The sequence below is a fragment of the Muntiacus reevesi genome, chromosome 11, assembly GCF_963930625.1.
Source record: "Muntiacus reevesi chromosome 11, mMunRee1.1, whole genome shotgun sequence".
Lineage (NCBI taxonomy): Eukaryota > Metazoa > Chordata > Mammalia > Artiodactyla > Cervidae > Muntiacus > Muntiacus reevesi.
Genome location: NC_089259.1, coordinates 65,999,473 through 66,013,175, shown reverse-complemented (window position 1 = coordinate 66,013,175; position 13,703 = coordinate 65,999,473). Strand labels below are relative to the sequence as shown.

General features: G+C 41.5%; 1 protein-coding gene across 1 annotated transcript in view; it reads right to left on the bottom strand.

Moving 5' to 3' along the window:
* The window catches only part of LOC136144146 (ATP-binding cassette sub-family C member 4-like), a 158,554-nt gene that overhangs the window by 87,295 nt on the left and 57,556 nt on the right, over positions 1-13,703 (bottom strand). The window contains exons 14-18 of the mRNA XM_065901806.1: positions 12,973-13,069; positions 9,396-9,593; positions 7,916-8,056; positions 7,138-7,175; positions 6,338-6,432 (exon numbers count right to left, since the gene is read on the bottom strand). Of these exons, the coding sequence (XP_065757878.1) occupies positions 6,338-6,432; positions 7,138-7,175; positions 7,916-8,056; positions 9,396-9,593; positions 12,973-13,069 (569 nt within the window). The remainder of the gene's footprint in view (positions 1-6,337; positions 6,433-7,137; positions 7,176-7,915; positions 8,057-9,395; positions 9,594-12,972; positions 13,070-13,703) is intronic.

The window sequence follows — 13,703 nt, the reverse complement described above, 5'->3', positions numbered from 1 at the left end:
CATGAAAGTGAAAAGTGAAAGTGAAGTCGCTCAGTCGTGGCTGACTCTTCGAAATCCCATGGATTGCAGCCTACCAGGCTCCTCCGTCCATGGGTTGTTCAAGGCAATAGTAATGGAGTGGGTTGCCATTGCCTTCTCCACAGTTTCATTCTAGGCTTGCCTAATTCAATTATAAGTTGTAATAAAACTTATAAGCAAGATAATTATACAAGTAGCTGATCTTTCTTTCTCCACATTTCAAATCTCATTATTTACAACATGCCCCATAATCTAAAAGTAAGGTATGTTTTGGTGAAAGTGAAATTGTTAGTTGCTGAGTCGTGTCATACTCTTTGCAACCCCATGGACTATAGCCCCAAGGCTCCTCTAACCATGGAATTCTCCAGGCAAGAATACTGGAGTGAGTGGGTTGCCATTCCCTTCTCCAATGCTTTGCTACCAGCACAAGAATTAACCGGGAAAAGGAGACATGATCTACCATTTCCTTGTAATTTATAAGGAAATTTACTTCCATGTAAAATAGCTTCTTAAGAACCTACTGTATAGCACAGAGAACTCTACTTAATGTTCTGTGGTGACCTAAATGGAAAGGAAATCCAAAGATAGGACATATGTTCAATGGTTCACTTGGCTGTACAACAGAAACTAACACAACATTGGAAAGCAACTATAATAAAAATCAACAAAAATTTAAAATAATACAAATAAACTCGCTACTTCTTTGCCTAAGTAGCTATGTAGAGTATAAAAAGACCATGTTAAGTTGCAAGTGGACAATCTCTCAAATAATTGAATTGCAACAAATTATATTCTGACATGAGATATTCTAAACAAGATAATCTAATCTCTCACTATTATATAGAACCCCAAAGCGTTTGTAAATAAATATAATCATTTAAATTTGTGTATTATTAATGACATAAAAGAGCACTACTATGCATATAAAAATTAAAATAGCCCTCCAAACATCTCTTCAACTCACAATGCTATAAAGAGAGGGGATAACTTTGGCAATATATATTCCATCAAGTACTTTTTCCATTCAGCTACCACATCAGTGTTATTTAATTTCTGAAAGCTGCTCAAATTCCTGAATTCCATCAACAGGAATTTGCCTGAGTCCACCATCCTATATGAATGTGTAACAGAATCCCTTCCTTCTTCTCTAAGCCCTCACTGTCCACTAATTCAGAAGGTAAACTGCTGGTAGATTCAAGTTTCTTATCAAGTGATCAATAAATAAAAAATTTCAATGAGTGGATTTCTACATAACTTACTCTTTGTAGAAAGCTTGTACAAGCATTTCCTGTGAGAATATTTCAATTTTTAGTTTTTTTTTTTTAATTTATTGGGGTATAGTTGCTTTACAATGTTGTATTAGTTTCTGCTGTTCAACAAAGTAAATCAACTCTACATATACATATATCCCTTCCCTCTTGGACCTCCCTTCCCCCATTCCCTCCGCGCTAGGTCATCACAGAGCACTGAGCTGAGCACCCTGTGCTATATAGCAGCTTACCACTAGCTGTCTGTTTTACACATGGCAGTGTGTATATGTCAATTCTAATCTTCCAATTCATCTCTCTCACTTCCCCACTCCCGCTCTGTGTCCAAACATTTTTCTCTACATCTACAACCCTGAAAATAGGTTCATCCCCTAAAAATTCATCCCTTGAAAATAGGTTCATCTGTACCATTTTTCTAGATTCCAAGTCATGTCCAACTCTTCACAAACCCATGGACTGCAGAATGCCAGGCTTCCCTGTCCTTCACCGTCTCCTGGAGATTGCCGAAGTTCATGAATCAGTGATGCTATCCAACTAGTTCATCCTCTGTCACCCTCTCCTCCTTCTGCATTAAACCTTTTCAAGCATCAGGGTCTTTTCCATTGAGTTATCTGTTTGTATCAGGTGGCCAAAGTATTGGAGTTTCAGCTTCAACATCAGTCCTTCCAGTGAACACCCAAGACTGATCTTTAGGATGGGCTGGTTGGATCTCCTTGCAGTCCAAGGGACTCTCAAGAGTCTTCTCCAACACCCCAGTTTGAAAGCATCAATTCTTCAGTGCTCAGCCTTCTTTATTGTCCAGCTCTCACATCTGTACATGACTACTGGAAAGAGAGCCTTGTGTATACAGACCTTTGTCGGCAAAGTGGCATTTCTGCTTTTTAACACATTAGGTTAACACATCTAGGTTTGTCATAGCTTTCCTGCCAAGAAGCAATTGTCTTATAATTTCATGGCTGCAGTCACCATCTGCAGGGATTTTAGAACCCAAGAAGAGGAAATCTGTCACTGCTCCCAGATTTTCCCCTTCTGTTTGCCATGAAGTGATGGGACTGGATGCCATGATCTTAATTTTTTAATATTCAGTTTTAAGTTGGCTTTTTCACCCTCCTTCTTCACCCTCACCAAGAGGCTCTTTAGTTCCTTTTCACTTTCTGCCATTAGAGTGCTATCACCCACATCTTGAGACTGATACTCTCCAGCAATCTTGACTCCAGCTTGTAAACTATCCAGCCCAGCATTTCACATGATGTGCTCTGTATATAAGTTAAACAAACAGGGTGACAACAAACAGCCTTGTCATACTTCTTTCTCCAGCCTGAACTTATCAATTGTTACATACAGGGTACTACCTGTTGCTTCTTGACCCACATACAGGTTTCTCATGAGACAGGTAAGATGGTCTACTATTCCCATCTCTTTAAGAGTTTTCCCCAGTTTGTTATGATCTACACAGTCAAAGGCTTTAGCTTAGTCAGTGAAACAGAGGTAGAGGTTTTTCTGGAATTCCTGTGCTTTCTCTATGATCCAGCAAATGTTGACAATTTGCTCTCTGGTTCCTCTGCCTTTCTAAATGCAACTGGGACATCTGGAAGTTCTCAGTTCACATGATGCTGAAACATAGCTTGAAGGATTTTGAGTATAACATTACTAGCATGGGAGATGAGTGCAATTGTCTGATGGATTGGACATTCTTTAGTACTGCCCTTCTTTGGAACTGGGATGAGGATTGACCTTTCCCAGTCCTGTGGCCACTGCTGGATTTTCCAAATTTGCTGACACACTGAGTGCAACACTTTAATAACATCATGTTTTAGGATTTTAAATAGTTCTGCTGGGATTCCATCACCTCCACTACATTATAGGCAACAGTGCTTCCTAAGGCTCACTTGACTTCACACTCCAGAATGTCTGACTCTGCATGAAAGACTACATCACCGTGGTTATCCAGGTCATTAAGATCTTTATTGTACAGTTCTTCTGTGTATTCTTTCCATCTCTTCTTGATCTCTTCCGCTTCCAATAGGTCTTTACCATTTCTGTCCTTTATTGTGCCCATCTTTAGATGAAATGTTCCTTTGATATTTCCAATTTCCTTGAAAAGCCTTATCCCTTCTGTTATTTTCCTCTATTTCTTTGTATTGTCCACTGAAGAAGGCCTTCTGGTCTCTCCTTGTTATTCTCTAGAATGCTGCATTTAGTTCTAGGAGGTCTTCTAGGTCTTCATAGACCTGGTCAACTTCAGCTTCTTTAGCATCAGTGGTTGATGCATAGACTTGGATTACTGAGATGTTGAATAGTTTGCCTTGGAAATGAATCGAGATCATTCTGTCATTTTTAACTGAATTTTGGACTTTTGTTGATTATGAGTGCTATTCCATTTTTTCTAAGTGATTCTTGCCCACAGTAGTAGATACAATGGTCATCTGAATTAAATTTACCCATTCTTGTCCAATTTAGTTCATTGATTCCTAAGATGTCGATGTTTACTCTTACCATCTCCTGCTTGACCACATCTAATTTACCTGGATTCATAGACCTAACATTCCAGGGTCCTATGTGATACTACTCTTTACAGTATCAAATTTTACTTTCACACCAGACACATCCACAACTGAGCATTGTTTACACTTTGGTCCAGTCACTTCATTCTATCTGGAGCTATTAGTAGTTGTCTTCCACTCTTCGCCAGTAGCATATTGGACACTTTCTGACCTGGGGGCTAATCTTTTGGCATCTTATCTTTCTGCCTTTTTATATAGTTCATGGGTTTCTCATGGCTAATACACTGGAGTGGTTTGCCATTCCCTCCTCCAGTGGATCCCATTTTGTCAAAACTCTCCACTATGATCCATCTGTCTTAGGTGACACTATATGGCATAGCTCATAGCTTCAGAGAGTTATGCCAGCTCCTTCACCATGCAGTGATCCACGAAGGGGCTAGATTCCATATATATGCATTAATTCAAGTATATTTTTTTTTTCTGTTTTTCTCTTTCTGACTTACTTTACTTTGTATGACAGACTCTAGGTCCATCCACATCTCGAGAAATGACCCAATTGCATTCCTTTCTATGGATAAGTAATACTCCAGTGTATATGCATGTTACTCACTCAGTCATGTTCAACTCTTTGCAACCCCATGGACTGTAGCCTGCCAGGCTCCTCTGTCCATGGAATTCTCCAAGCCTGAATACTGGAGTAGGTTGTCATACCCTTATCCAGGAGTTCTTCCTGGCCCAGGGATCAAACACAGGTCTCCCACATTGCAGGCAGTTTCTTTACCATTTGAGCTACCTGGGAAGCCCCCCCCCTCCTCCTTTACCCAGTATATATATGTACCATAAATGAAATAAAAAGACAGTCCTGAGAATGGAAGAAAATAATTACAAAATAAGTAACTGACCAGGGATTAATCTCCACAATATACAAACAGCTCAGCAGCTTAATATAAAAAAATCAAAAAATGGGTAGATCTATATAGACCTTTCTCCAAATAAGACATACAGATGGCCAAGAGGGACATAAAAAGATGCTCAATATCATTATTAGAGAAATGCAGATCAAAACTCTAATAAGATATTACTTCACACCAGTCAGAATGGCCACCGTCAAAAAATATACAAATAATAAATGCTAGAGAAGGTGTGGAAAAAGGGAATTTTCTTGCACTGTTAGTAGGAATGTAAATTGCTACAGTCACTATGGAGAACAGTATAAGTTCAGTTCAGTTGCTCAGTTGTGTCTGACTCTTTGTGACCCCATGAACTGCAGCTTGCCAGGACTCCCTGTCCATCACCAACTCCCGGAGTTTACTCAAACTCATGTCCATTGAGTCAGTGATGCCCTCCAACCATCTTATCCTCTGTCATCCCCTTCTCCTCCTGCCTTCAATCTTTCCCAGTATCAATGTCTTTTCAAATGAGTCAGCTCTTTGCATCAGGTGGCCAAAGTACTGGAGTTTCAGCTTCAACATCAGTCCTTCCAATGAACACCCAGGACTGATCTCCTTTAGGATGGACTGGTTGGATCTCCTTGCAGTCCAAGGCAAGAGTCTTCAACACCACAATTCAAAAACATCACTTCTTTGGTGCTCAGCTTTCTTTATGAAAGTTCCTTAAAAAATAGAAAACAGAACCACCATACGACCCAGCAATCCCACTACTAGGCACATATCCTGAGAAAACCATAATTCAAAAGACATATGCAACCCAGTGCTCATAGCAACACTATTTACAAAAGCTAGGGAATGGAAGCAACCAAAATGTCCATAAACGGATGACTGGATAAACAAGGCATTTAAAATTTTTGTTAAAGACATCCTTTAAATAGTATGTAATGCTATGCTATATGTATCCTAAATACTCTTATGAATAGAGACAGTCATGATAATATTAGTCTGGCAAGCCAAAATTGAATTAATCACACACTTGGGGAGGAGGTAACACTGTGTTCTCAGGGTAAGAAAGAGAAGGAATCCTCATTCCAGACAATGGACTTCCCCTGCTTAGCTTCTTGAGTTATTAGTGAAGCCCAGGAAATGAGCAGTGTGGAAAGGGGGAATACCTGGGAGGGAATAATGCATACCTGGGAGGGAATAATGCTTTTATATGGGGTCCATGCAGCCAGAGGATTTCATTCAAGATCAATAAAAGCCAAGGATTATTCGGACAGAATTGGAACAACCTGAACCACAGGGTGGGGATCCATTTCTAATCCCCTTGCCAATCCATACAGCAATATAAAATTTAGTTAAAGCACCTATTAGAATACACAATAGCTACATATTTCCAGTGGATGATTTTCTCAATATTCAATCCTGGTTTAACTACCAAAATCCAGTATGGACCAAATTAAGAGTCTCCATTCAACCTCTTTTCTTCTAGTAGAGCTTTAAAATAATTATTTTAGTTAATACATTGAGTAAATGTGATTTAGACACTTAGTCTGTTAAGACATTACTGAATTACTCTGGTAGCCCTTGTTACTCACACAGACTCATTGTAAGCGCCTTAAACTCTCATATAATGGAGGAAATGACTCAGCTTTACCTGAATAAACTCCTAAGTACCAGTTCAGAACGAACACCACATCTTCATTTTTTTTTACATATCTCCCAAAATACAGGTCATTTTGTACATTTGCCCTATGGAACAGGAAATAAAAAGTATTACACTATAGATATGTACAAAATTTACACAAATATCACCAAAAAATTACTTAAAGAAAGGTATTTTATGCTGGAAAGTGTTTCCCAGCTCACAAGGCCCTTTGTGTGTCTTCTTTTTAAAAGTCTGAATCATGAATTTCAATTTTCAAAATTATCTGTGAAGACAGAGAGAAAATGAACTTATGGTTGCCAAGGGGAAAGATAGTTAGAATGTTTGGATGCTCATGCACACACTGCTATATTTAAGACAGGTAACCAACAGGGTTTATTGTATAGCACATGGAACTCTGCCCAATGTTATGTGGAAGCCTGGATGTGAGGGAAGTTTAGGGGAGAATGGGTACGCATATATGTATGACTACATCCCTTCACTGTTCATATGAAACTATCACATTGTTGATCAGCTATATTGGAATACAACATAAAAAGTTAAAATACAATATTTAAAGTTAAAGAAAAGAAAAAGAATTTTCCGTGAAGAAGCTGCTACAGGGAGGGACATGGGGAGAAACGACAAGGGGATCACACACCACCCACGGGAACTTTCATTTTTCTTCAGGGAAACTACCTGAGGGTCAGAAGAGGAGGCTGAACTTGCCCCATCTCTCCCCCTGACTCTGTGGGAAAGTGAGGCTCCATGTAGATTTCCTAGCACTTTGGGTCAGACCAGGAATCACTCACCAGTATGCAAGCCACCAGTCCTGCAGGGTGTAGGCGACCTGGAGCAGGAAACACAGTCACTCAGACTCTGACATCACTTAGCCTCCACACCCCTCTCACAGGATGGGGGAGGGGAAGGCTCCAGGACACGGAGGCGGTCCTTCCGGCTCAGGTCTGCGCGAAGTCCCTCACCCCAATGACCACAGGCCAGGGAGGGCATCTTACATGTTACTATCTTTAAAAGAAATCCCCTTTTCCCTAGAAGATTTTGCTCCCCAAATATAATGTACTTCAATGCAAATCCAAGTGGACTGCAAAAGGCAGTAATAACGAAACAAATGTTGAGATTTTTCAAAGCAAAAAGCTTGACAGAAACAGTGATGGTCAGTTCTGGGTGGCAGCTTGGCTGTGCCAATCTCCAGTGATTGAACTAAACACTTGTCTAGATGTTGCCTTGAAGGTAGTTTGTGAATGTGGTTCACATCCATCATCAGAACTTCAGGAGAGGAGATCACCCTCAACACTGTGGTGGCCTCATCCAGTCAGTCAAAGGCCTTTAGAGCAAGACCTGAGGCTTCCTGGAGGAGGAAGAAATCCTGCCTCAAGACATCAGGGTCAGCTCCTGTTTGAGGTTCCAGCCTGCAGGCCTGCCTTTCTGATTTCACATTTACAAAGCTAGGCCCACAACTGCATGAGCCAAGTCTTTGAGATAAATCTCTTAATACAAATATTTTAAAATAATTATAAAATATAACATAAATAGCTGAGTGCACAAATCAAAATAAACACCCTTACGTACCTGAGCTGCGATGTTTACTAGAATAAGTAAGATGATGACAGGCCAGTTAGCACCAGCTGTGAAATAATTCTTATAGGTCTTAAAACCAACTTTTCCTTCCAAATGGTCCTCTAGAGGTAGTGTAACTTGTATATTCTCAGTCTAGAAGGGGAAAATGGCAGTGAGATATGAAATTTTAAAAAATGAACCCCAAATTTCAAGAGTTCAACAATGTCCTCCTCTGCAAAGCTGTGGGACACAGACACATTTCACACACTGGTAGGAATACAGGATGGTCCATCTCCTACAGAGAACGGTGTGGGAATATCTAGCCAAACCACATATGTGTTGACTCCTGGACCCAGCCATCCCACTCATAGGAATCTATGAGAAATAATTAAATGTCATCCACATGAGCTTATTCGCTGTTGGGGAGCTTTGCTTAAAATAGAACATGACTCTCAACACACACATAACAAAATCAATTAAAGTATAAATGCAAAAATTTCCTCTAAAATAACATGCAAAATGATATGGAGCTAATGTATCCCTCTAGATGACTTGTGTCATTCAATGAGAGAAACATAAAACATTCTTGGGGCTCAAACGCTAGCCAAATACAGTAAACTGAGTTCACAGAGAGTAAGAGTAAACAGGAGTTTACATAGCACGTTGCAAGCATATGAGATCTGAATCTATTTGGTTCCTAAATTTCAGAGAGTGATTCTTGAGTCTAGAAAGTGAACAGCTAATCTGAATACTAATCAGAATCATTCCAGGCTCCTGGGTTTGGTTATCAAGGAACATCTATGTATATTTTTAAGGGAGATCTAGTGCATTTCTGCATTTCTGTCTGGAGGACTTAGAATCCATTACAAAGTCACAGGAGGCTAGGATGCCCATGACTCTCTCCTGGCCACTGGGATTCAAGGTTGATAAGATGTGGTTCTCAGCCTTGAAGGGTAAGATAGGAGGACGGGAACTCACATTGAAGTGTCTACCATGTGTCAGGTCCTTTGCACACATTACCTCTGACCTATCACAAACCATCTGACACTGAGGCAAAATACTTCCATCAGTGATATGTAGTACCAGAACATCCCAACATACAGGAAAAGTAGATGATTTAACATAGCAACAGCAGGACTCATCTAAGAGGGTCTTTATTTTAAGCCTCTGGATGCATAAAAGAAGCCGGGGGCCACCAGCATGAGTAGGATATAAATATGAGTCCTCAATTAGTGTGAGCCACATTCAGTCAGAAATTCACAGCAGTGCACCCACTTCTGGTCTCCATAACATTCTCCATCCTACACTCAAAGGGGAACACTAAGCAGGCTTGCTCCCCTCATGGTCTTCTACCAATTCCATGGAACAAGACTTTAGGAACCTTAGGGTTTACTTTGGGACAAATGAAGATATCATGAGCAGAGCAGGCTGAAGGTCCATGAGACCACCAAGAGCAGACAGACCCAGGCACACTGCAGGATGAGAAACTCACATCTTGGTCCTCTTGAGTTGAATCTTTCAACAAGGGTCTGGGAGAGTGGAGAGACTGAACCAAAGACTCAGAGATCACAGTGGGAGTTCCTGGAACTGGAGGTGGTTCAGACTGCTCATTCCCCTTCTCAAAAAGGGAAAAAATATCTATCCCGGATTTCAGGAACTCAGAGTAAGTTCCTCTTGCCACCATTTTTCCCTAAAATAAAAAAGTTGAGAGGAATTAATTTATATTTGATAATATTAAACCATCCTAAATACTAATCAAGAAAAGTTATTTGGACTTAAATTATGATTTTTGAAAAACAACAATCCCTGGCTCTGGAATTCTTGTTGAGAAATCTAGTTCAGTCAACTCAGTACAGAACTGAGCATTGGATTCTCTGCCAAACCCTGTCCCTGTGTTAGGTGCTGGGGGATGTGAAAGAAAGGTGTGCTCATGTGTCAAAAATGGAGGCCATTGACATGACTATCCTGGGCACTTAGGGAAGGAAGAAGTACAGAGGTTGATGGCAGGATCAGCACAGTTTTTCTTAGACAACACAGGAATTGAGAGAAGCCTCACGTGACAATTCCAGGAAAGAAATTTAAACTTAACCCAGAGGTGGGCACAAGCATATCTACATACAGGTAAGAGTCACTCATTAAATCTTCACTGCCCACTGTCACTGTCACACTATCATGTGCCCCACTGGGATAATAGGAGACAGTCCCAGACAGAAAACACATGAGAGGCATACCTGCCCCCACACACAGCAAGTTCTCAACTGAAAATTCAATATTCCACCTGATAAAGTAATTAAACAAGGAGGACATGGGGCTGGGGTGGCTCTAAAGCCTTGGCAGTCTGTGCCCACAACCAAAACCTAAGCCAGAATCAATACACTCAGATCTGAGAAAAAACTTAGGAACGACCAACCACAAGCAGACAAATAGGCTTCCCCAAATCAGGCAACTGCTTAAGCTACAGTCAATCAAATCATTTTATTTGAACACATGTGACACATCCTTGCACAGTTTCCCTCTCTAACAAAGTCACATAAAATAATGTGCAGATGTTTCACTATTTTCTGACCCCATGAAACCAGACTCAGCTGGTTCACTCGGTAGCAAATAAAACATCAGAGGAAAAAATGTCAGGATGCAAAACTCATCAAATGAGAGCAGCTCTGGTTGAGGCAGCTCAGGTGGAGGGAGATGGCCAGGACCCTTGCTGGGACCCCTCTCACCCTCTCCTCTGAGGGGGTCCACTGGGAGAAATGCAGGGAAGCACCTGAGTACCATCTGATACTGGAGAACTAGAAAATGATGTAGAATATAGTGTGCCGTGTTGCACTGGGGAGGCAAAAGTCACACACCTCTTTAAGGAAATCACCACTCACCACATCAAATCTGTAATATGCAAATTGAAATGACTGGTGTTACAAAGACAGCAATTTCACTCAACAGTCAAGTGCTGACAATTCCAGGGGGATGAAGGGACAGCCATTCCCCATCAGCTGTGAGAGAGGGACCAGACAAACAGTGAGGATGGTCCCAACTCAGGCAGGGCTGCTCACTAGTGGGCAGATAGTTATTTTGTTAGTACTAAAATTGGGGGTAGTGTCCTCAAAGGAAGCAATAAAGGGGTGCCAAAACATCTAGGGACTGGCTAAATAGGTTATTCTCCTGCCCACTGATCCTTTGCTCATAACACTGTCAACACTGGGGTTTACACACTAGAATCGCCCCCTTTGCACATGAAATCAACCGCTCTGTTGAAAACCTTAGTCCCTCCCCACATTCCTAGAGGAGTGGAGAGGAGTTAACACATGGAACTGCTTGCAAAGAGGTAGGGGTTCTGTATTTTAATAATCTTTCTTAGAGCAGAGATTCATTTCAGAAGTCAGGGATCTAACCAAGGGCCTATGGAGCAGTCAGGGGTTAACAACAAAGGTGCTGAGACCCAGAGGTAAACAAGCCAAAGAGTGAAGCATCAAATGACCACCAAGTCTGAACACTTACTACTCTCCATCCCACCCCCAACCATGCTAGGAGCTGTGGATTGGATGATTCCCCCTCCTCAAAAAGATAAATTCAAACATGACACCTGTGAACATGACCTTACTTGAGGACAGCGTCTTTGCAGATGTAATCAAGTTAAGATGAGGTCATACTGGAGCAGGGTGACCCTACATCCAATATGACTGATGTCGTGGTGAGAATAGCAGAGACTCAGACTGACATGGCGACAACGGCCATGTGACATCAGAGGCAGAGACCACAGTGCTGCAGCTGGAAGCCAAGGAACGCAAGGAAGGCTGCTGCCGCTAAGTTGTTTCAGTCCTGTCCGACTCTGTGCAACCCCATAGATGGTAGCTCACCAGGCTCCCTGGGATTCTCCAGGCAAGAACACTGGAGTGGGCTGGCAAACACCAAAGGCTGGAAGGAAGGATTGCCCCTGAGCCTTCAGGAGAGAATGGCCCTGCCTGCAACCGATTTAGGACCTATAGCCTCCATAACAGGGAGACGATAAGCTTCTGCTGTTTTAAGTCACTCAGTTTGCAGTACTTGGTTACGGCAGCTCTAGAAACTGATACTCTAGCCTGAGCACACACTTCTGTCTTCTCACCTTTACTGAGATTTCTAACTGCTTTTACGGTTGCCCCTCCAGTGAACATCGGAGGAATCTCTTAACTTCCACATCAGACCACATCCCTCCTCTGCTCTGGACCGTCCAAGACTTCCATCCCACTTCCACCCATTGCCCACTGCTTGGAGACCAGCTCCCTCCACAGCCCCTGCTCACTCCCCTCATACACGCTGGTCTTCCTGCCATTCCTCCAACCTGCCAGGTCAGTTCCTTCCTCAAGACCCCCTGCCTCAGACCCCCTCCCCCAGGTGACTGCGTGGTCCCCACCTTCATGTCACTCAGACCCCGTGAGGCACCAGCTCCTCAGGGAGGCAGCCAGGATGTCAACCCACCTCTCTCTCTGTCACAACCATCCCCATAAGAACAGGAGCCCCGTGAAGGCAGAGCCTTGTCCTCCTGCCGCACAGGCTCTCATGTATCGGGCACATAGAGACCCGGGCAGGGAGACCAGCAACTGGCGACACCAGCAGAGTGGGTGTCTCTGACCCGGATGCTCGGCTACCCAACCTCGCTTCTGGTGTTAATGGAAGATGCTCTTTAGGCAAACTATGTATAACAATCAACTGAATACAAACAAATCTTAGATCTCTAACTTCTAAATAATACACTTTGACTTAAGTCTAATTTCTAAAAAATACACTTGGACTAAATAAAATTGCATCATTATCCCAAACAAATTTCATTAGAACACTTATGATTCAATAACCCTCTGGTTACATTTCTATATACTTTAGGATTTATGTGACTTAGAGTGTAGTAGTAGCATTTCTACAGGGCTTTGGATTTATTCTCCAAGGCAAGAACACCAGCTCTGAGAAGAAGCGGGTGAAAAACTGAGGGAGAAGAGGGTGTTTACCACGAATCCAGGGAGAATGACCTGCCGAGAGGTCTGATCTTCAGCATGCCTAAGTGCTAACAATCCCACAGACTTCTAGAAACTACTTACACCTTTCAGTATCAGAATCTGACTTGCATCTTTTAGGTACTGCATCTGATGAGTCACTAAGATTGTGATCTTCTTCTTCAAGGCCTGACGGATACACCTACAAATGTAAAAGGTACAGAATGCAAAAGCACATTAACGGGGGTGTTTCAAACTAGAAACATTTTGAAAACAATGAGACAAAGACCACACAGCAGTCAAAGATCTGCAGTTTAAATATCAAATCAATAATAAAAATTAAATAAACATAAATCAATTAATCCAAATAGGTTCTTAAACTTATCAGCAACAAATTTGAACCTAATTCTGCTTAAAAAATTCTAAAAAGTTCTCCAGTGGAGGAGACACCAAGGGCTAAGTTCTTTTTCCTAAAACTTGGCTTAACAATTATTTACATGATTCATAAAGAAAAATAACTGAGTAATACTGAGATTCTAAAACTTGACTGAACTAAAACACTATTTTATCTCTCTGTAGGAATGGGAGGACAGGGATCTATGTCATATAGAAATGTGTACATTCGTAGCTTTCTAGGTGATTATTTATAATGAATGATGTACGTATTAGCAACAAAAACTTAATAGATTCTTGGTAACCTTTGCCAGAGAGCATTTTCTAGGCACTTGTTCCCAAAGAATGTTAGATAGAAAATGAATGCCAGTGTGGCCTCCATTAGTCTCTACAACATTCCCATTTGCAACCAGGAGGCAAGTCTTTTTTCATTAGGACTGAAT